General features: G+C 51.8%; 1 protein-coding gene across 1 annotated transcript; it reads right to left on the bottom strand.

Moving 5' to 3' along the window:
* Nucleotides 1-392: 392 nt before the first annotated feature.
* CHAF1A (chromatin assembly factor 1 subunit A) lies at nt 393-22,104 on the bottom strand. Its single transcript, XM_032712117.1, has 15 exons — nt 22,066-22,104; nt 21,299-21,349; nt 19,160-19,932; nt 17,370-17,426; nt 15,851-16,092; nt 14,365-14,425; nt 13,800-13,868; nt 12,297-12,520; nt 10,721-10,889; nt 10,525-10,605; nt 10,329-10,418; nt 9,864-10,125; nt 8,286-8,788; nt 3,068-3,161; nt 393-934 (listed from the first exon to the last, which is right to left on the bottom strand). Exons 2-15 carry the CDS (start codon nt 21,345-21,347, stop codon nt 855-857), a joined length of 2,754 nt encoding a protein of 917 aa, XP_032568008.1. The 5' UTR covers nt 21,348-21,349; nt 22,066-22,104; the 3' UTR covers nt 393-854.
* Nucleotides 22,105-22,746: the final 642 nt, after the last annotated feature.

Raw genomic sequence — 22,746 nt, 5'->3', positions numbered from 1 at the left:
GTCATGGGGTTGGAATGCCCAACCAGGCAGGGCTGGGGCTGGCACTGGTGTTACTGGGGCAGCCTGACCCCTTTTTCCCTGACACCAGTACCAGCTGCTGGTGGTGCCCACTGGGGCCGTGAACACCCTCAGCCTGCACCCAGCCTTTCCAGGGACTAATTAACAACCCACAAATCACACAAAACTCAAAGTTTGCTCCCTCTCCCATCAAGTTTGATGCCAGTTTAGTCCTTTATACCTCAATCTTCGTGTTTTCCTGTGGGCCAGAGACGAGCTCTGATGTAAACAGGGACTGATCATCTGTAATTAATTCCAAAATAAAAGCAACAAGATGCTTTTTCCCCCCCCCCTTCCCAAATGTGCTGCAAGTAAAACCACAAACAGGATTGGTACAAGAGCATAAATTCATATATAATTGTACATCATTTATACCCAAGGCCACGCTGTACAACATTATGAACAGTCATCATTCCCCCCAAGTGGCATCACAATAAGCTTATCCCAAAAATCCCTCAGCTACTTCCAGAGATAATTTAAGATACCTTCCATTACAAAGAAGTATCAAAATTTCAATAATGCTTTATTAAGGACAGATTAATATGCAGTTTGTTGTTTGTTTTTTTTTTTATAAAAAGAACCAAGCTAAAAAAAGCTAGAACTAAAAAAAAATAAAAAAAAAATAAAAATATAAAAAATTTAAGCTTCCATCTGGGCTGAAGCAGAACAAAGTGCTGTCTTCTCTTTACAAGAAATGTGGAATACTTTCAAGTATCTTGGGCGAAGATACACAGGGTTTTAAAGTTTTCTAATCCATTCTACATACATACAGAGGAGTTAGTAGGCGTTTTTAAGTCTCAAATTGTATTAGATGGGCTGACCCTGCTGGTGTCCTGGTGAGCAGCTCTTGTCCCACTGGATTCTGAAGCTGGAGAGTCTGCAAAGGACAAAACATGTTGGGGTTTTGTTGTTAAATATCCTCATGAATCCAGCAGAATTTATCCCCTCCCTGTTTTGTCTCGGCTTCCTGGGTCTGTTGTGAGCCCCCTTCTTGCCAAACTGGTTTGAAATTTAACATTTATTTATTTAAATTTAACCGGTTTCATATTTAATATCACCAATCCAGAATAAAAAAAAAAAATAAAATCACTTCAACCATAAAAAAAAGGGGATTTTCCTAATCTTTTCAGTGCCTTGAGCTGAACAAACCCAGCTGCATTTTGTGCCAGCAGAGCCTGAGGGAGGGAAGCTGCTGAGTGGCACCTCCAGAACAAGGGGTGACAAACCCGAGGCGAGGGTTTCATCTCTCAGAGCTTGGTAATCAGGCAAAAGCAGCTTAGAGATTAAAGCCAAGCTGCTTGTCAGGCAGCTCCAGGGTGGGTTTTTTTGGGGAGGTGAGAGGATGGAGCAGCAGCTCCAGAGAGAAAGGAGAGCCCAGATCTGCCCAGGGTGGGTTGGACCCTACGGAATTCACGTGCAGAGGCTTTAGCTGGAGGAGCTGCCCAACACAAACCCTGCTGGGCTGAACTCAGGGGTGCTGGGAGAGCTCTTAGAATCATAGAATCATAGAATCAGCTGGGTTGGAAGGGACCTCTGAGATCATCAATCCAACCCTTGATCCAACCCCGCTGTGGTTCCCAGCCCATGGCACTGATGCCACATCCAGTCTCAGCTTAAAAACCTCCAGGGATGGAGAATCCACCCCTTCCCTGGGCAGCCCATTCCAATGGCTGAGCACCCTCTCTGCAAAGAAATTCTTCCTAATATCCAACCTAAACCTCCCCTGGCACAGCTTCAGACCAAGCCCTCTTGTCTTGCTGATGGTTGCCTGGGAAAAGACACCAACCCCCCCCTGGCTCCCCCCTCCTGTCAGGGAGTTGCAGAGAGTGAGGAGGTCTCCCCTGAGCCTCCTCTTCTCCAGGCTGAACAGCCCCAGCTCCCTCAGCCTCTCCTCCCAGCACTTGTGCTCCAGTCCCTTCCCCAGCCTCGTTGCTCTCCTCTGGACCTGCTCCAGCCCCTCAATGTCCTTCCTGAGCTGAGGGCCCAGAACTGGACACAGCACTCCAGGGGTGGCCTCACCAGCGCTGAGTCCAGGGCAAGAATCACTTCCTTGGACCTGTTGGCCACACTGTTCCTGCTCCAGGCCAGGATCCATTGGCCCTCTTGTCCCCCTGGGCACACTCTGGCTCCTGTTCAGCTCCCTGTCCATCCCCACTCCCAGCTCCCTCCCTGCCTGGCTGCTCTCCAGCCCCTCTGTCCCAGCCTGGAGCTGCCGGGGGTTGTTGTGGCCAAAGGTCAGGACCCGGCCCTTGGCCTGGTTGAACCTCATCCCCTTGGAACCAGCCCAACTCTCCAACCTCTCCAGGTCCCTTCTGGGAGAGCAGCAGGGAAGTTCTTTTGGGAGAGCAGCAGGGAAGGAGCTGTGAGGTTCTGAAGCCCCGTCACGTGCCCGGTGTGGACTCGTGCGCCTGAAAAACCTCCCCGAGATCAAAGGAGCTGCTCCACATCCTCGTCCCACCCCCTGCACGGATCCACTGCACCACTGGGGCTTTGAAGCCCGTTTTTCCAAGGGATAACTGGGACACAGATAACCAGCAAACCGCTGGGATTTGAGGAGCAGGGCAGCAGATCCCAGCTTGGCTGGCGTTCCTTCAGCACAACCTGGTTGTTCCTCACAACCTGCCCCTTGGAAGGGCTCTGAGCACCCCAGAGAGCAGCAGCATTCCCCAGTAATGAGTGGATCTGCTGGTGCAAACCCTTCATGTTCACTTTTCTCCTCCCAGAAATAAACAGGTAACGCTGGCAGCCGAGTGCTAGTCACAAGTGTTTTGTGCTATTTAGGCAGTCGGAGGGAGGAGGAGGAGGAGGAGGGAAAGAAAAGGCAGGAGCAGGTTAGAGAAGACCAAAAATAGCAAAGAAGCATCCAGAAAAAAAAAATGATAACAAGCAGAGAAGTGTTTGGAATGAAAGATGGAGAGAGAGAAAAGCTCAAGGGATGGTGAAAAAGGGGCAGTTGAGCTGCACACTGTCCCTGCTCAGCCAAGGCACTGCTGTCCCTTGACATTCCCACCTTTTGCTGGCTGTACATCCACAATCATGCAGTCATCATCTTCCTCATCTTCCTCAGTGTCTGCCTGGAATCCATCCATCTCCACAGCTCCAGCCTGGAGGGGGAGAACAGGCAGCAGGTGTGTGACAGCACGGGGAGGGTGACACGGGGCAGGGGCTGGGCACGGGGAGGGGGGCACGTTTGGAGGGAAAGGGGGGAAAACCAAAAATACAAAACCCAAAAAAATCAGCAATTCCCAGCTCCCCCAGGCACTGACTGGGGCCAAAAGGCCTCATCTGCAGTGGCACAAACGGTGGGAAACGTGCCAAGAGCTCCTGCTCCAGGATTTTTCCCCCCTTGCACAACGAGCTGAGCAGCCCACGCGGAGCAGGGTCGGCTCCAGCCTCGGGGGGGATCTGACTCGGGGTTTTGTGGGATTTTGGGAAGGGAAATCTCCCCCCCCCCCAGTTATTTTTGTAGAATCACAAAATCCTTTAGCTTGGAAAAGATCTCCAAGGTCCTCGAGTCCAACCACGTCCCCAAGAGCCACATCCACGGGGCTGGTAGATCCCTGCAGGGATGGGTCTCCCAGTCCTTGAAAATCCCTGTCCATGGAGAAATATTCCCTAATATCCAATCTAAACCTCCCCTTGAGGCCGTTTCCCCTTGTCCTGTCCCTTGTTCCCTGGGAGCAGGGCCTGCCCTGGCTCCCCCCTCCTGTCAGGGAGTGAGAAGGTCCCTCCCAGAGCCTCCTTTTTTCCCCACTTTTGGGTGTTTTTTCTTCCTCCTGAAGGTGGAAAACGACTTTTTGTGACCTCCCCCTGGCTCCTCCTCTTTGTCAATCAGCTTTTATCCAGGGTGGGATTCTTCCTTCCCTGCCCAGGCTTTTTCTGCCATGGAAAAAAAGCCCAAACTCCCTTATTTTGAGGGGAGAAACCCCCCACGAGGAGTGGCACAAACTGAAGCTGCCCAGCCGTGGGAGGGTTTGTTGGGGGCTTTTTTTAAATTCCTTTCACCCTTCAGCTGGAACTGGGGAATGAAAACCCTGCTCCCCATCCCCAACAGGCTCTTCCAAGGCCAGGAATTCTCAGTTTACACCTCTCAGTTCCCGGATTAAGGCACTGCCCACTCCAACCCCCCACTTCTCCTCTCTCTCACCTTGACTCACACAAGTCCTGCTCTGAGCCTGGGGGCAGTGCCAGGGGAGGGAATCTGGAGCTGTGCCCTCGCCCAGGCTCTCCCTAAGCTTCCAACAGGTAGGACTGGGCTCTTAATCCCACAGCAGGGCCAAGCTGGGCATCCTGAAAGGCTTTTTGGGACTGTGACACCTTTGCACCTCGGCAGCACAGCTTGAAGGAGCTTTGAAAGGTTCAGGCTGGTGATGTAATTCTCCTCCAAGCCTTTGTTTTGCTATCCCTGCTCCCGTTCCGAGCTGAATTTCCAGTGGGTGCCAAGCAGAGACTTTTATCTCCCTGCCTTTATTTAGTGCAGCAGAATAAAATAAAAAAAAAAACCAAAAAAAAACACCAAGAAAAAAACACCAAGCAGATGGAGTTTGGGGGCTGAACAGCTTCTCACAAGTCTCTGATCTCCATCAGTACCTGAACGCTGAGCTTTTGCAGTGGAAAAGCCAAAAAAAAAAAAAGAAAAAAGCCAAGAATAGATTGGGAAGGAAAAGCAGCAAAAGCATCAAAAGCCTCGTCTGTGGTCCAAGGCAGGGGGGGGAATGAGATGAGCCTGAAGGTCCCTCCCAACCCAAACTATTCCTGGATTCTTCCCTGACCCTGGTGCACAGGACATGAGGAATAAATGGAGCTGCAGAGGGACTGTTTCCAAGGGCCTGGAGTGCCAGGACAGCAGGGAATGGCTTCAAACTGCCAGAGGGCAGGGGTAGGTGGGATTTTGGGAAGGAATTCCTCCCTGGGAGGGTGGGGAGGGGCTGGGATGGAATTCCCAGAGAAGCTGTGGCTGCCCCAGCCCTGGAAGTGTCCAAGGCCAGGCTGGAGAAGGGAAGGCTCCAGGGAGACCTGAGAGCCCCTTCCAGAGCCTAAAGGGGCTCCAGGAGAGCTGGAGAGGGATTTGGGATAAGGGATGGAGGGACAGGACACAGGGAATGGCTTAAAACTGAAAAAGTGGAGATTTAGATGGGATATTGGGCAGGAATTCCTGGCTGTGAGGGTGGGGAGGCCCTGGCACAGGTTGGGCAGAAAAACTGTGGCTGCCCCTGGATCCCTGGAAGTGTCCCAGGCCAGGCTGGAGCAACCTGGGCTAGTGGGAGGTGTCCCTTCCCTATTGGAACAACAACCCAAACCATTCCTGACTCCATGACCACATTCCTCAGCCATCCCTCGGGATGATTAAGCTCCAACACCACCTGTGGTCACCCTGAAAAGCAGGAGAAGCAACAACAGGAAAACCACAGCAAAGCTCCCCAGCAGCACCAGCAGCAATTCCAGCTCCTTCTGTCCCTCTGAATTACTGGATTTTTCACCCAGCTCCTGCAATTCCAGCTCCTTCTGTCCCTCTGAATTACTGGATTTTTCACCCAGCTCCTGCAATTCCAGCTCCTTCTGTCCCTCTGAATTACTGGATTTTTCACCCAGCTCCTGCAATTCCAGCTCCTTCTGTCCCTCTGAATTATTGGATTTTTCACCCAGCTCCTGCAATTCCAGCTCCTTCTGTCCCTCTGAATTACTGGATTTTTCACCCAGCTCCTGCAATTCCAGCTCCTTCTGTCCCTCTGAATTATTGGATTTTTCACCCAGCTCCTGCAATTCCAGCTCCTTCTGTCCCTCTGAATTACTGGATTTTTCACCCAGCTCCTGCAATTCCAGCTCCTTCTGTCCCTCTGAATTACTGGATTTTTAACCCAGCTCCTGCAATTCCAGCTCCTTCTGTTCCTCTGAATTATTGGATTTTTAACCCAGCTCCTGCAATTCCAGCTCCTTCTGTCCCTCTGAATTACTGAATTTTTCACCCAGCTCCTGCAATTCCAGCTCCTTTTGTCCTTCTGAATTATTGGATTTTTAACCCAGCTCCTGCAATTCCAGCTCCTTCTGTCCTTCTGAATTACTGGATTTTTCACCCAGCTCCTGCAATTCCAGCTTTCTGTGTGTCAGGATGAGCTGGACACTCCACAGGCTGGAGTTGGGAGCACATTTAACCAGTGCCCAGCCCAGGCTGTGCCTCTGGCACATAAAAACCTGCCACAAATCACACCCAGCTGGAAAACCAAGGCCAGGCAGGCATTCCAAATATTCCCAGCCTGGATGGAATCAGTGCCAGGGAGCAGAGAATGGAGGAGCAGCAGGAGAGGGAGGTTTCCAGTGGGACAGAGAGTCCCACACAAAGGGAACTCGTCTCTGTAGTGCTGTGGTTTCACTCCTGAACCCATCAAAGGGGTTTCTGGTGGGAAGGACCATGTTTGGAGCTGGGTGTAAATACAGCCAGAGCCATTCCCAGCTGGGGAGGAACAGCCTGAACACTGGGAATGAACACCATGAACATCCCTCACTGGGAAGGAACAGCCTGAACACTGGGAATGAACACCATGAACATCCCTGAACACTGGAAAGGAACACCATGAACACTGGGAATGAACACCCTGAACATCCCTGAACACTGGGAAGGAACACCATGAACATCCCTGAACACTGGGAACACCCTGAACACTGGGAATGAACACCCTGAACATTGGAAGTGAACACCCCAAATATCCCTCACAGGGAAAGAACACCCTGAACACTGGGAATGAACACCCTGAACACTGGGAATGAACACCCTGAACACTGGGAATGAACACCCTGAACACTGGGAATGAACACCATGAACATCCCTCACTGGGAATGAACACCCTGAACACTGGGAATGAACACCCTGAACACTGGGAATGAACACCCTGAACACTGGGAATGAACACCATGAACATCCCTCACTGGGAATGAACACCCTGAACACTGGGAATGAACACCCCAAATATCCCTCACAGGGAAGGAACACCCTGAACATCCATCAGGGGGAATGAATACTCTGAACACAAACACCTTGCACATGAACACCCTGAACATCCCTCACAGGGAATGAACACCCTGAATGTTCCTCCTTGTGGAGGAACACCCTGAACACTGGGAATGATCACCCTGAATATGAACACCCTGAACAATCCTCAGGGGTGATGAACACCCTGAACATCCCTCACTGGGAACAAACACCCTGAACATCCCTCACTGGGAACAAACACCCTGAACATGAACACCCTGAACATCCCTTGGTGGGAATGAACACCCTGAATGTTCCTTACTGGGGAGGAACACCCTGAACACTGGGAATGAACACCCTGACCACCCCTCAGAGGGGATGAACACCCTGACCATGAACACCCTGACATCCCTCACTGGGGAGTAACACCCTGACCATGAACACCCTGACATCCCTCACTGGGAATGAACACCCTGAACATGAACACCCTGACATCCCTCACTGGGAATAAACACCCTGAACATCCCTCACTGGGGAGGAACACCCTGAACACTGGAAATGAACACCCTGAACGTCCCTCACTGGGAATGAACACTCTGAACATGAACACCCTGAACATCCCTCACTGGGAATGAACACCCTGAACATGAACACCCTGACATCCCTCACTGGGGAGGAACACCCTGAACACTGGGAATGAGCAACCTGAACATTCCTCACTGGGAATGAACACCCTGAACATGAACACCTTGACATCCCTCACTGGAGATGAACACCCTGACCATGAACACCCTGACCATGAACACCCTGACCATGAACACCCTGACCATCCCTAAGTGGGGAGGAACACCCTGACCATCCCTAAGTGGGGAGGAACACCCTGACCATCCCTCACTGGGAATGAACACCCTGACCATGAACACCCTGAACATCCCTCACTGGGGAGGAACACCCTGACCATCCCTAACTGGGGAGGAACACCCTGACCATCCCTAACTGGGGAGGAACACCCTGCCCATCCCTAACTGGGGACGACCCCCTTTCCCATCCCTCACTGGGAATGAACACCCTGACCATGAACACCCTGACCACCCCTCACTGGGAATGAACACCCTGCCCATGAACACCCTGACCATCCCTAACTGGGGAGGAACACCCTGACCATCCCTAAGTGGGGATGACCCCCCTGACCACCCCTCACTGGGGAGGAACACCCTGCCCATGCCCCCCCCTGCCCACCCCTCCCCCCTGCAGGACTCACCTGCCCGGCCTCCCGTGGTCTCTTCATGAACCTGGTGATGTTCATGCTGCCCAGCACCCTCCTCTTGGCGGGCACGGGGGTGCTCTGTGGGACGGCCGCGCCCGGCGCGGGGCCACCCTCCTCCTTCCCGGCGGGAATCCCAGAGGAGGAGGAGGAGGAGGAGGAAGAGGAGGGCACCTGGGTGACGTAGTTCCACTGGCAGGGCACGGGCAGCTGCTCCTGCTGGAAGCTCCTGAGCACGTCCCCGTGCACGTACCAGCACATCCTGTGCTCGGGCCTCTTCTCGTACACGGAGCTCTCCGAGATGATCCTCTTTAGCCTGGCCTTGGAGGGGACCCCAATGTCCTCCCCCCCCGAGGGGGGCTGGGGCCGGGGGGGGCTCCCCTGGGTGCCCTCGGTCACGCCGTGGAACAGTCCCTGCCGGCAGCACTCCTGGAATTCCTGGATGATCACCTTGCTCCCGTGGACGTTGCCGTGCAGCAGCGGCAGGAGGTGGCCCAGGACTGGGGGAGGAGAAAGGATGGACAGAGGTGGGGGGGGGGAAATCACTGGTTAAAAGCTCAGGGAAAGCCTGACTGGGGTAAAAAAAACCCAACATTGGAATGGTTTCCAAAGGGGAAAGAAATAGGTTTGGGATTAATTTTTAGGATGGGATTGTCCAGAGGAGATGTGGCTGCTCAAGGGCAGGCTGGAGAAGGGAAGGATCCAGGGAGACCTGAGAGCCCCTTCCAGGGCCTAAAGGGGCTCCAGGAGAGCTGGAGAGGGACCTGGGACAAGGGATGGAGGGACAGGACACAGGGAATGGCTTCCCACTGCCAGAGGGCAGGGATAGATGGGATATTGGGAAGGAATTCCTCCCTGGAGGGTGGGGAGGCCCTGGCACAGATTGCCCAAGGAAGCTGTGGCTGCCCCATCCTTGGAAGTGTCCAAGGCCAGGCTGGAGCAACCTGGGCTAGTGGGAGGTGTCCCTGCCCATGGCAGGGAGTGGGAATGGATGATCTAAAGGTCCCTTCCAACCCAAACCATTCTGGAATTCCATGATCGTAACAAGAGCTAAATTTGATGTAGGAAAATCCCCCCCAGGTGGAATCTTCACCCCTCTTGAGCCTTTCTGTGACTTATTCCCACCCTGGTGTTCCTCAGGTGCAGGAGAAGCTCAGGACTGAAACCCAACACCCAAACCAAACCCTCTCCCTCCAATCAATCAACAAGGCCCTGGGCTCAAGCCCATCCTAAATCTGAGCCTGCTCAGTTCTTGTTGGCTTTATTGCCCATCCTAAATCTGAGCCTGCTCAAGCCTTGTTGGCTTTATTGCCCATCCTAAATCTGAGCCTGCTCAAGCCTTGTTGGTTTTATTTCCTGGATTGTCCAGAGCACGAGTTTTTGGAGGCCATAACTGAGGCCACATCAGCTGCACTGCCAGAAAACTCCTTTCCAAGATCTCCCAGAGATTTCTTGGACTTCAGACTGGTCAGGAACAGGCCCTTCTGAGTGTAACACTCCATAAACCCCCTGCCCTCCCCAGAGCAGAGCACAGCAGCGTGTAAAAGCACAACCCCTGAGCCCTTCAGGTCTTACTTTGCTGATCTCTGGCTCTCTTTTTGCTACATTTCTGGATCTGCTGCTCTTCCTCTGCCACAGGGGGGTCCAGGACACAGGCTGTGAACTGCTGGAGAACCTTGAGGTCGGGGTTAGTGCTGCTGTCCCGCTCTGCCCCTCCCCACACACAGCCTATTTTCACAGGCTGGAGGACGTGGAACCTCTTCCCCTTGGCAATGAGCTCATCCCACTCCTTGGCCTTCAGCTTCTGACGGACCTTCTGGTTCTCTGGGTCACACTCCTGAAGCCAGGGGAGAGAAAAGAGCCATCACACCCCCACTGCAGGGAACAACAGGAGCTTTGGGTCGTGTCCCCTGAGCCCCACAAAGCTGCTCCTGACCCGTGCAGGCCCCAGGGAGTCCCAGCCCCTCCCTGCCAAATATTGACATTAAAGAGGGCTTGGAAACAGGGCAGGAAAGCCAAGGGCACCCAGAGTTCACTTACTTCTGTCACACCTTCATCTTCAGATAGGTACCCATGGGGTACAAAAAACCCGTCGTCCTCATCTTCATCCTCTCCCTCCTCTTCGTCATCCTGAAAATAAATCCATTAGGAATTGCACCCACGAGTTCCCAAATGGTTTTTCCCCCTCTCTCCCAGTTGGCTCCCAAATCTACTTTTTTTTTCCCCCCCCCCTCACCTCTTCACTGTGGGAGAGACTTTCTCCAGGCTCCTCCTCTTCCCATTCCTCATCGCTATCCACCTCATAATCCAGCAGTTTCTGCAGGAAATTCCAACATGTCCCCGTGAATAACTCAAGGGCACGGCACCAAACCCCACTCAGGGTTTTCCAAAACCCCCAGAGAAGAGCACAAAGAACCCAAGCAGGTGCTTACAGTGTCCTTGGCCCAGGGATTCCGGGCCCGGATGAGGGTGGTGCTCTTGTTCCAGGTGCCCCAGTAGGCAGGCCGGTGGTTCTCGCTGAACTGCAGCAGCTTCATCCTCCCAAACTTCTCCCTCTCGGGAACGCCGTCCCTCTGGCAGTTGTCCACCACCACCACGTCGCTGGGGACACGGGGATGGAGGACAGGTGGCCCCAGTGGCCCCACAGAACACCCCCCTCCTGCTCCTGAGAGCCCTCGGCTCGCACCATCCCACCCGGAGTTTATCCCGTTGGCTTTAAGGTCCCTTCCAAGCCGAACCACTCCGGGATCCACAGGCTCTCCCAGCAGGAATTCCAGCCAACCCACTTCCCCCTTATCACCTGGATTCCCTGGATAAACCATCCCAGACGGGGCCAGTGCTGAGGGCACGAGATTTCCCACAGGGAAGGATTTTCCTCAGTTTTATGCCCCAAATGTCACCTACTCCTTACCTCCATTTTTACTTCATAAGGATCATCCTGTCCCCTACAGATTAACTCAGATTTTACCCCCAAAATATTCAGGATTCCCTAGATTTCACCACCAAAAAACCCCTCCCTGGTTACCTCTATCTTATTCCCAAAAATGTTCATTCTGTCTCCTATAGGTTACCTCAGAGTTTACCCCCAAAACATTCATGATTCCCTAGATTTTACCACCAAAAAACTCCTCCCTGGTTACCTCTGCTTTATTCCTAAAAATGTTCATTCTGTCCCCTATATGTTACCTCAGATTTTCTCTCCAAAATATTCACTTTCCCCCACAGAATAACTCAGAGTTTAGCCCCAAAATATTCAGGATTCCCTAGATTTTACCTCCCAAAAAACCCTCCCTGGTTACTTCTAACTTACCCCCAAAAATGTTCATTCTGTCCTCTACAAATTAGCTCAGATTTTACCCCCAAAATATTCACTTTCCCCCACAGAATAACTCAGATTTTACCCCCAAAATATTCAGGATTCCCTACCTTTCACCCCCCAAAAAACCCCTCCCTGGTTACCTCTGCCTTATCCCCAGTTAATTCTGTCCTTTATATGTTACCTCAGATTTTACCCCCAAAATATTCACTTACCTCCACAGAATAATTCAGATTTTACCCCCAAAAAACCCCTCCCTTGCTACCTCTATTTTATCCCAAAAATGTTCATTCTGTCCCCTACAGATTAGCTCAGATTTTACCACCAAAATATTCCCTTTCCCCCACAGATTAGCTCAAGTTTTCCCTTCTCTGAGTTCCCAGACTTTCTCTCAGCAAGGCTTATTTTTCCTCTCTAAATTACCCCCCAAAAAAGCAGGTTTTGTTTCATCTAAATTAACTCAACGTGTCACCTTTTTTACACGTCAAAAACATCCCAATTTACCTCAGCCTTTCCCTCCAGGATGTTCCTCCCGACCCCTCCACATGGAATAACACAAATCCACGCCCTCAGGGGGGGAAAATCCTCACAGAAAATGAAGAGTTCCAAGGAAAACTTAACATTTCTGACACTAATTCCCACCTCCAACCCATCCTGGAATAAAAAGGGAAGGAAAACTTCCCAAAACTCACCTGTTCACCGCGTCGTTGCTGTTCCTGACCCAGGTGGGGCCAGATTTTCGTGGTTTCCGACATTTTAGGTCCCTCAGGAAAGAAACTTCCCAGTTTTGGGCGGGAAGGAGCTTATCCAGCTGCTCCAAGGAGTCGGGATCCGGAGGGACGCGGCTGAGGGGAGCTAAAACCATGTTCTCCTTGATCTCAAAGGGAGCAAACTTCCCACAGGAGCCAGCGAGGATCTGGAATGTCAGGGGAGGAATGTCAGGGGTTGGAAGTGCAGCTCCCACCTGGGGGAGATGGAGGTTAAGTGGGGATTTAGGTTAAGCCCTTCCTAAGATTCCAATTCCAAGGCAATCGAGGCCTTTATGGAGAATTGGGAGTCTCTCCATGGAGAAGACAGCTGAGGTTTTTATTAAACCGACTCCAAACTCCTCCTGGAGTCTCTGCTCTGGCCTTTTTCCTAAAATCCTTTACACTTTGAAATGAGGAAATTAAGGAAAGTTAACTCCAAACTCTTCCTGCAGTCTCTGCTCTGGCCTTTTCCTTAAAATCCTTTGCACTCTGAAACAAGGAAATTAAGGAAAATTAACTCCAAACTTCTCCTGGAGTCTCTGCTCTGGCCTTATTCCTTAAAATCCTTTGCACTTTGAAATGAGGAAGTTAAGGAAAATTAACCCCAAGCTTCTCCTGGAGTCTCTGCTCTGGCCTTTTCCTTAAAATCCTTTGCACTTTCAAATGAGGAAATTAAGGAAAGTTAACCTCAAACTCCTCCTGGAGTCTCTGCTCTGGCCTTTTTCCTAAAATCCTTTACACTTTGAAATGAGGAAATTAAGGAAAACTAACTCTAAACTTCTCCTGGAGTCCCTGTTCCGGCCTTTTCCTTAAAATTCTTTGCTCTCTCAAAAGAGGAAATTAAAGTTAACTTCAAACTTCTCCTGGAGTCTCTGCTCTGGCCTTATTCCTAAAATCCTTTACACTCTGAAACAAGGAAATTAAAGGTAACCCCGAAACTTTTCCTGGAGTCCCTGCTCCGGCCTTTTCCTTAGAATCCTTTGCACTTTCAAAAGAGGAAATTAAAGTTAACCCCAAACTTCTCCTGGAGTCTCTGCTCTGGCCTTTTTCCTAAAATCCTTTACATTCTAAAACGAGGAAATTAAGGAAAATGAACTCCAAACTTCTCTTGGAGTGTCTGCTCTGGCCTTTTCCTTAAAATTCTTTGCACTTTCAAAAGAGGAAATTAAAGTTAACTCCAAACTCTTCCTGCAGTCTCTGCTCTGGCCTTTTTCCTTAAAATCCTTTACGCTCTGAAACAAGGAAATTAAAGTTAACCCAAATCTTCTCCTGGAGTCTCTGCTCTGGTCTTTTCCTTAAAATCCTTTACACTTTGAAACAAGGAAATGAAGGAAAATGAATGTTTTGTGCACCTGAGAAGCTCTGAGACGAGAAGGAAATCGGGGTGTTTGTCAGAAACAACTAAAGAGAGACCAAACACCCCCCCAGGGAGAGCAAATCCCTCACCTTGGGGGCTTGTGGAGTCTTTGGTTTCTGGAAGAACCTCGTGATTTCTGCTTTCTGGGCATTAATCCGCTGAAATCAGAATCAAAAATGCAAATTAGAGACATCAAGAGAGGACAGAGGTTTCTAATTCAAGGTGAGCTTTGATTTATTTTTCTCAAATTCTTTGCTTGATTTTTCTCAAATTCCTTCTTTTTCTCGAATTCTTAATTAACATAATTAATTTATTATAATTAATTTAATTTTATTTAAATTCATTTAATTCCTTTTTCTCAAATTCTTTGGGTGTTTTGTTTTTTTTTTTTTTCCTCAGGGGCTCAGAGGGAAAACACACAGAGAGAAAAGACTTGGAAAAAACCAACGGGGATGGAAGGAACAGGTAAAAAAATCCAGGTGGAGCAGCACCAGCAGGTCAGAGGGGACAGGCTGCATCCCACAGGGAGCTGCTCCATATCCCAACTCCACCTGGAAAAGCCCAGGATCCCACTGGGAAGCTGCTAGGGATCCCCCCCCCATCATTTCACCACAGAAAAAGAACTCAAGGACAAGCCAGAGGACACATATTTACCTTTTCCTCCTCTCTCAACCGTTTCTCCTCTTCTTTCTTCCTCTTCTCCTCGAGTTTTGCCCTTGAATATAAAGTTAAATTTGAACTGGCACAAGGCATGAAGGGTTTGTTTGCCCCACACCCCGTCCTGCCAAGCGAGGGGAAGATGATCCACCACTCCAGGCAAGGTCTGGGCTCAGCCAAGACTTCCTTCATTCCTCCTGGAGCAAATATTGACCCATTTTAGCCCCGGAGTGAACCCCAGCACCGGGAAATTCGAGGGACAAAGCAGCTCCTTGGACAAACACGGCACCCAGGGAAAAGTCCAGGCTATGAGGGGAAGGCCCATAGCTCATTTTGGGAGCCAGCTCCTGGCTCAGTCTGGCCAGGACAGAGCTCTTCCAACATTCCCAACCCATCCCACAGCACTGCTGAGGGACAAAGCAGCTCCCTGGACAAACAGAGAACCCAGGGAAAAGTCCAGGCTGGGCAGGTCATGAGGGGAAGGCCCACAGCTCATTTTGGGAGCCAGCTCCTGGCTCAGCCCGGGAGCAGAAGGCCAGGACAGAGCCCTTCCAATATTCCCAACCCATCCCATGGCACTGCCAAGGGACAAAGCAGCTTCCTGGACAAATAGGGAAAAGGCCAGGCCAGGCAGGTCATGAGGGGAAGAAGCCCCACAGCTCATTTTGGGAGCCATTTCCCAGCTCAGAAGGTTCTGCTGGGCTGGGCTGGAGCCCTTCCAACATTCCCAACCCATCCCATGGCACTGCTGAGGGACAAAGCAGCTTCCTGGACAAATGGGGCCAGTCCAGGCCGGGCAGGTCATGAGGGGAAGAAGGCCCACAGCTTGTTTTGGGAGCCATTTCCCAGCTCAGAAGGTTCTGCTGGGCCAGGGCAGAGTCCTTCCATCATTCCCAACCCATCCCACAGCACTGCTGGGGGACAAAGCAGCTTCCTGGACAAACAGGGCACTGAGGGAACAGTCCAGGCCGGGCGGGTCATGAGAGGAAGGCCCACAGCTCATTTTGGGAGCCAGCTCCTGGCTCAGCCCGGGAGCAGAAGGCCAGGACAGAGCCCTTCCAACATTCCCAACCCATCCCATGGCACTGCCGAGGGACAAAGCAGCTTCCTGGACAAATGGGGCCAGTCCAGGCCAGGCAGGTCATGAGGGGAAGAAGCCCCACAGCTCTTTTTGGGAGCCATTTCCCAGCTCAGAAGGTTCTGTTGGGCCGGGATGGAGCCCTTCCAACATTCCCAACCCATCCTGTGGCACTGCCGAGGGACAAAGCAGCTTCCTGGACAAATGGGGCCAGTCCAGGCCGGGCAGGTCATGAGGGGAAGAAGGCCCACAGCTCGCTTTGGGAGCCATGTCCCAGCTCAGAAGGTTCTGCTGGGCCAGGACAGAGCCCTTCCAACATTCCCAACCCATCCCACGGCACTGCCTGGCCTCTGGAAGAGCCTGGCACGGGAATGTGGGGATGGAAATCCCCCCCTGAGCACTCACTCCAACGCTTCCTGCCTCTCCTTGCGCTTCTCCTCCTTCACCCTCAGCTTCTCCGCTTTCTCCTTCTCCTCTTTTTCTTTCTTTTCCCTCCTTTCCTTCTCCTTCAGCTCTTTCTCCTCCTCTTTCCTCTTCTTTGCCTCCTCCTTGGCTCGTTCTTTGGCAGCTTTTGCCTCTTCCTTCAGCCTCCCCTTCTCCTCCCTCTCTGCCTGGAGCTTCTGGAGCTTGTCTGCTCTCTCCTGATCCTGGGGAAAAAAAGCAGGATATTCAGGGAATTGTGGGTTTTTGGGCACAGAAACCTTCAAAAAAACCTTAATTAAAGGATCAAAACCTGCATTAAAATCAGCATTTCATCCCAGAGCAAATGGTACCCACTCAATGCTTGACCTGCAGCACCACCAATATCCCAAACTGGGATCATTCCCAGTTATTCCAAGTGGGATCACAACCACATCTGCCTGTTGTTTCAGGTACAACCCAGCTGAACTTCCTTGTCCTGCCTCCCTGAAGGCTTTAATTATTCTTTTCTTCTAATAAAAAGAGGTGTTTCCATTTTTTTTTCCCCCTGAGCATCCTTTGCATTGAGTCACCTTCATTATGGAAAATGAGACGGGAATTAAGAAATAATTACTGGGTTTTAATTTAACAGGTGATGATGTCAGGCTGTTTCCAAAATGTTTTTTTTCCTTGGAATTCCCTCACGTGTTGAGCTTTGGTGTCATCACCAAATTTGAGAAAAATAAATCAAAGAATTTGAGAAAAATCAAAGAATTTGAAAAAAAAAATCAAAGAATTCAAGAAAAAAAAACCCCAAAGAATTTGAAAAAAAAATCAAAGAATTCAAGAAAAAAAACCCCAAAGAATTCGAGAAAAATAAATTAAGTAAATAAAATTAAATTAATTTTAATAAATTAATTACATTAAATAAGAATTCGAGAAGAAGAAAGAATTTGAGAAAAATAAATCAAAGAATCTGAAAAAACCAAAGAAAAACAGATCAAAGAATTTGAGAAAAATAAATTGAATTCAATACATATAATTAAATTAATTAAATAAATTAGAGAATCCCAGAAAACCAAAGAATCCCAGAATACTAAATTAAAGAATAATAAAGAATTTTAGAATACTCAATTAAATAATACAGAATTTGAGCATACTAAATTAAAGAATAATAAAGAATTTGAGACTGAGAAATCAAAGAATTCAAGAAAAATAATAAGCAAAAGATCCCACTTTTTGGGGGGCTTAAAAGGGGGAAGGGTGAGGACAACAAGGCAGGAAATACAAAAAAAATCCAAGATTTTCCTTCTCCCTGTCCACTTTGGCCCTCTCAGGGTGGGAATTCGGGGAGCAATCAGCAATATTCAGTTAATTAATCACTCCCCAGGGGGGCAGGTCACCCATCCCTTGCTTTGGGAAGAGCAAAATCCATGAAATTCCCGGATCAAGGTCCCTCCGTATTCATGAGGGTGAGGAAAAGCAGGAAAAGAGTTTGGGTGTGAGGGGAAAACTCCTCCCTTACCCTTTGCAACCTCAGCTTCTCCTTCTCTGCAGAACTCCTGTGGAATTTCTGAGGCACCTGGAAAGCACAAAATCAAGTTTTAGGGAGGATCCAACATCTCCTCCCCTTCCCACAAAAAGAGCACGGATTGAAGTGGAGCAACAACATCCCTGCAGATTATTCCCAGTGCCCTCAGAATTCCCAGGAATATCCTTGATTTCCATTTCAGTGTCTCTGTTCCCATTAAATCCCCCTCATTCCCAAACCCCCTCAGCTCCAAAAGCACTTTTCCCAAGGGAATAATCCCCTGCAAAGCAAACAGAGGAGCTGCTCTGAGCCCCAGAGGAAACTAATAATTAATATTCCATAATTAATTGTGGAAATTAATAGTTATGGGAAAATCACTTTAAAACTCGGGTTTGGGGTGGTTTTTTTGCATCCTACCCCTCACTTTTATATATTTAGATATAATTTCATGGATAAAAGGATTATTATCTGCATTTTAAGGCTGTTTCTTCTTGTAATCGATCATTTGGGGGGGAAAAAAATCGATCATTTTGGGGGAAAAAACCCCCAATCATTTTGGGGGAAAAAAAATCGATCATTTGGGGGGAAAAAAAATCGATCATTTGGGGGGAAAAAAATCGATCATTTGGGGGGAAAAAAAATCGATCATTTGGGGGAAAAAAAAATCGATCATTTGGGGGAAAAAAAAAAATCGATCATTTGGGGGGAAAAATCCATCATTTGGGGGGAAAAATCCATCATTTTGGGGGAAAAATCCATCATTTTGGGGGGAAAAATCCATCATTTTGGGGGAAAAAATCCATCATTTTGGGGGGAAAAATCCATCATTTTGGGGGGAAAAAATCCATCATTTTGGGGGGAAAAATCCATCATTTTGGGGGGAAAAATCCATCATTTTGGGGGAAAAAAATCAATCATTTGGGGGAAAAAAATCAATCATTTGGGGGAAAAAATCGATTGTTTAGGGGGGGAAAAAATCAATCATTTTGGGCAAAAATCAATCATTTGGGGAGTTCCATGCCTCAACTCATCCTGCAAGGGTTTTCCCTCAGTTTGCCCTTAAATCCTGGGGGGATGTTTCCACTCTGTTGTCCTTGGAAGTTTCCCTGTGGATGTTCCCTCCCAAATCAGGGTGTTTTGGTTTTGAGGGTCTCTTGTTGAAGCAGAGACGTTAAACTGGAACTAAATGACAATAAACCACCTCACTGAGGGTTGATCCCATAGAATCCTGGGATTATTTGGGTTGGAATGACCTCAGAGGTGATCCAGCTCCACCCCCTCTGGAGTTGGATCCCACCTTTCCGCTATCCCAGGTTGCTCCAAGCCTTGGATACTCCCAGGGATGGGGCAGCCACAGCTTCTCTGGGCAAACCTGTGCCAGCTGCAGGAATTCCAAGGTGGAAAAGCACTGATTTTACTGGGGGGATGATCCTCACAGGAATTCCAGCAGCTTCAGGGAGGCTGGAAAACAGAACCTGAAGGGCAAAACTCTTCCCAAAAGGCCAAGTCCCCTCAGGGGTGGGGTGTTGAAATAATTAAAGGAAACACAAAATGTAACCGTGGGAGGGTTAAAAGTTACAATCCCAGGGTATAAATCCACCAGGCGAGGCAAAATCCTTTAGGATTTCAAGGATGATTCCAAAGGGCAGCAATGGAGCTGTGAGTAAACCACAGAATCACGGAATCACCACCTCCCCTACGCTTCTCCAGAGTGTCCTGCTCACCCTCTGCCCTAAAAACCAACCGTGTGCGGCTTCAAAACCCCCAAATGAGGGCAGACCCACCTTCCTGAGGGGGGTGGAGGCAGCCAAAGGACTCGTGTTCCTCTTGGATTCTGCCACCAGCTGCACCTCGGGGGAGCTCCCGGAGCTCAGCGAGGAGTCGGTGAGTCCCGAGTCTCCCTCGGGAGAGGATTCCACGGTGTCGTTTCCCGACGTGGCGCTTCCACCCGGAGAAGCCCCCTGGGGGGCTTTCCCGGCCATGATGTCCTCCAGGAGCACCACGGGCACCTTCCCCTCAAAGAGCACGTCCTTCAGTTCGCTCTGGGTGCCCTTGCTGCCCGCCAGGTCCTTGCAGCCCAGCCCTGCCGGCCCTTCCTCTGCGTGGGGTGTGCCAGGTTCCCTGGAATCCGCCGGCTGGGAGCCCTGAGGGAGGCTCGGGCAGCTCAGCTGGGCCACCTCTTGCCCTGTCGTGCCGTGAGCCGGGGGTGAAGCAGTTCCAGAGTCCCAACCCCCCCGGGCTGTGCCATCGCCGAGTCCGTGGCCAGAGCCCTTGGGCAGCTCGGGGCCGAGCCCAGGGTCACCCGTGTCACCTCCGGGGTTTTTCTGGATAAAGTGGTCTAAGGGACCTTTGCCATTGACGAGTTTTGGGGGGAAATTCCCGCCGGAGCCCAGCTGGCAGTCGTTCTCCACGTTGTCCAGGGACGCGCCGGATGAATCCAGGGCGGGATCTTTGCTGGGATCAAAAGCACTCGGGGAGCTCTTGACTTTCTTGACCTCGGAATCCACCTCATATTTTTCCTTCGGCACCGGATTGAGGCGCTTGAAGGGCAGCCGAGCTGCAACAGCAACAACAACAACCACAACAACAACAACAACAGGGGGTTATTTGGTCACGTCACAGGGAGCAGGGGATCAAATATCAACTTATTTTATTAATTCTGAAGCAAAAGGTTTGAGATCAGCCACTTGGGGGAGGGTTTTAGAACAGCCAAGGTGATGTGTGAGGGGAAGGCTGTGGATGGGTCTACCTGGACTTCAGCAAGGCCTTTGGCACTGTCTCCCACAGCACATTCCTGAAAAAGCTGCAGCCCATGGCTTGGACAGGGGGACTCTGGGCTGGGTTAGGAACTGGCTGGAGGGCTGGGCCCAGAGAGTGGTGGGGATGGAGCTGCATCCAGTTGGGATCTGGTCACTGGTGGTGTCCCCAGGGATCAGTGTCGGGCCCAGTTCTATTTAACATCTTTACTGATGATTTAGATGAGGGTATTGAGTCCATCATCAGCAAATTTGCAGATGACACTAAGCTGGGGGGGAGTGTCCATCAGCTGGAAGGTAGGAGGGCTCTGCAGAGGGACCTGGACAAGTTGGATCCATGGGCTGATTCCAAGGGGATGAGGTTCAACCAGGTCAAGGGCCAGGTCCTGACCTTTGGCCACAACAACCCCCGGCAGCTCCAGGCTGGGCCAGAGGGGCTGGAGAGCAGCCAGGCAGGAAGGGAGCTGGGAGTGGGGATGGACAGGGAGCTGAACAGGAGCCAGAGTGTGCCCAGGGGGACAAGAAGGCCAATGGATCCTGGCCTGGCTCAGGAACAGTGTGGCCAACAGGGCCAAGGAAGTGATTCTTGCCCTGGACTCAGCGCTGGTGAGGCCACCCCTGGAGTGCTGTGTCCAGCTCTGGGCCCTCAGCTCAGGAAGGACATGGAGGGGCTGGAGCAGGTCCAGAGGAGAGCAACGAGGCTGGGGAAGGGACTGGAGCACAATTCCCATGAGGAGAGGCTGAGGGAGCTGGGGCTGTTCAGCCTGGAGAAGAGGAGGCTCAGGGGAGACCTCCTCACTCTCTGCAACTCCCTGACAGGAGGGGGGAGCCAGGGGGGGGTTGGTCTCTTTTCCCACCCAACCATCAGCAAGACAAGAGGGCTCGGTCTGAAGCTGTGCCAGGGGAAGTTTAGGTTGGAGATTAGGAAGAATTTCTTTGCAGAGAGGGTGCTCAGCCATTGGAATGAGCTGCCCAGGGAAGGGGGGGATTCTCTGTCCCTGGAGGTTTTTAAGTTGAGACTGGATGTGGCATCAGTGCCATGGGCTGGGAATCACAGCGGGGTTGGATCAAGGGTTGGATTGATGATCTCAGAGGTCTCTTCCAACCCAGCTGATTCCATGATTCTGTGATGTATTTCACAAAATCAGGTGACAGACACTCCCTTACCTTGCACGAGTTTCCGAGGAGGAACAGCCCCTTTGTCCCTGCACTCCATGGCTGGGAGAGAAAACACAATAAATCAGCACTTGTGGGGTGTTCCCAGGGACACGACAGCCCAACAGCTGCCCCAGGGGCTGTGAGGGGGCACAAAGGGATGCCGATGTCACCCCCCTCGGATGGAGGGCAGGAACATCCCCAGGAGCCCCCAGGTGGGATGGGAAGGGAAGATTCCTCTCTGTGAGGGCAGGGAGGGACTTGATGGATTTCCCAGAGAAGCTGTGGTTGCCTCATCCCTTGAAGTGTCCAAGGCCAGGCTGGAGAAGGGAAGGTTCCAAGGAGACCTGAGAGCCCCTTCCAGGGCCTAAAGGGGCTCCAGGAGAGCTGGAGAGGGATTTGGGATGAGGGATGGAAGGACAGGACACAGGGAATGGCTTCAAACTGGAAAAGCGGAGATTTAGGTGGGATATTGGGAAGGAATTCTTGGCTGTGGGGGTGATGAGGCCCTGGCACAGGTTGGGCAGAGAAGCTGTGGCTGCCCCATCCCTGGGAGTGTCCAAGGCCAGGCTGGAGCACCCTGGGCTAGTGAAAGGTGTCCCTGCCCATGGCAGGGCGTGCGATGAGACGAGCTTTAACCTCCCTCGCACTCCGAACCGATGTGCGACCCCCCCCAAACCGAACCGCGGGGCGGGCCCATCCCCGGCGCCTCCTTTGTTACCCCGCGCACCTCAACGGCCGCCGGAAGCCCCGCGCGCGGCCCCGGCCGCGGCCCTCACCTGTGCCCGCGGGCGGCGCGGCCCCCGCGGCTCCCCGGGCGGCGGCGGCCGAAGCCCACACGGCCCGACCCGGCCCGTGCCGTCCCCTCGGCCCCGTCCCGGCCCGTCCCGCCGCCTCTCCCTGTCCCGCCCGGCCCGTCCCGCTCGTACTTGGCGGGAGCCGGGGCGACCCCGCGTCCCGCCGCGCTGATTGGCTGATCGCACCCCCACGTGACCCGCCCTGCCGCCCGCCCCCTCCCAGCGATTGGCTAAGCCCGCGCGCCGCCGCTGATTGGCGGAGCGGGCTGTCAGTTCGGCGCGCTGCAGGCGCTGATTGGATGGCGGCGGGGGGCCGCTGGGTGCTCGTGGCCGGGGCTCCAAGGCTGCCGCGCTCACGGCGAGCGGCGCCGCGGCGGGAAAGGCCGCCTCGACCTGCCGCTCGCCCTTCTCGCAGCACCGGGCGGGGTGGGCGGAGCCTCCGCCGCGCCACTCAGGGCTCCGAGCCAAGGCGCGAAATGGCGGCAGCGCCAGCGGCCAATCAGCGCCCCGTTGCCGCGGCGCGCAGGCGCACTTGCCGCCGCGGGGGGTTGTGGGAGTTGTAGTTGTCCTTCGCAGTGGCGCGGCGGTCTCACCATCCCCTTCCCCGGCGGGTGGCCCCGGCTTGGTTGTCCCCTTGTCGCGCTCGCCTTCCCCTCCCCACGG

The sequence above is a fragment of the Chiroxiphia lanceolata genome, chromosome 27 (genome assembly GCF_009829145.1).
Source record: "Chiroxiphia lanceolata isolate bChiLan1 chromosome 27, bChiLan1.pri, whole genome shotgun sequence".
Classification (NCBI taxonomy): Eukaryota; Metazoa; Chordata; class Aves; order Passeriformes; family Pipridae; genus Chiroxiphia; species Chiroxiphia lanceolata.
Note: the sequence above shows the minus strand (reverse complement) of the source record. Positions and strands in the feature narration are given on the sequence as shown.

What these genes read in the sequence shown, in the direction of transcription:
- CHAF1A (XM_032712117.1), bottom strand. Translation starts at nt 21,347, where the DNA reads ATGGAGTGCAGGGACAAAGGGGCTGTTCCTCCTCGGAAACTCGTGCAA. An exon ending in GAGAGGCAGGAAGCGTTGGA is followed by an intron (nt 14,426 to 15,850) that starts GTGAGTGCTCAG and finishes TTTATATTCAAG; the next exon opens with GGCAAAACTCGAGGAGAAGA. An exon ending in GACCACGGGAGGCCGGGCAG is followed by an intron (nt 3,162 to 8,285) that starts GTGAGTCCTGCA and finishes CTCCCCCTCCAG; the next exon opens with GCTGGAGCTGTGGAGATGGA.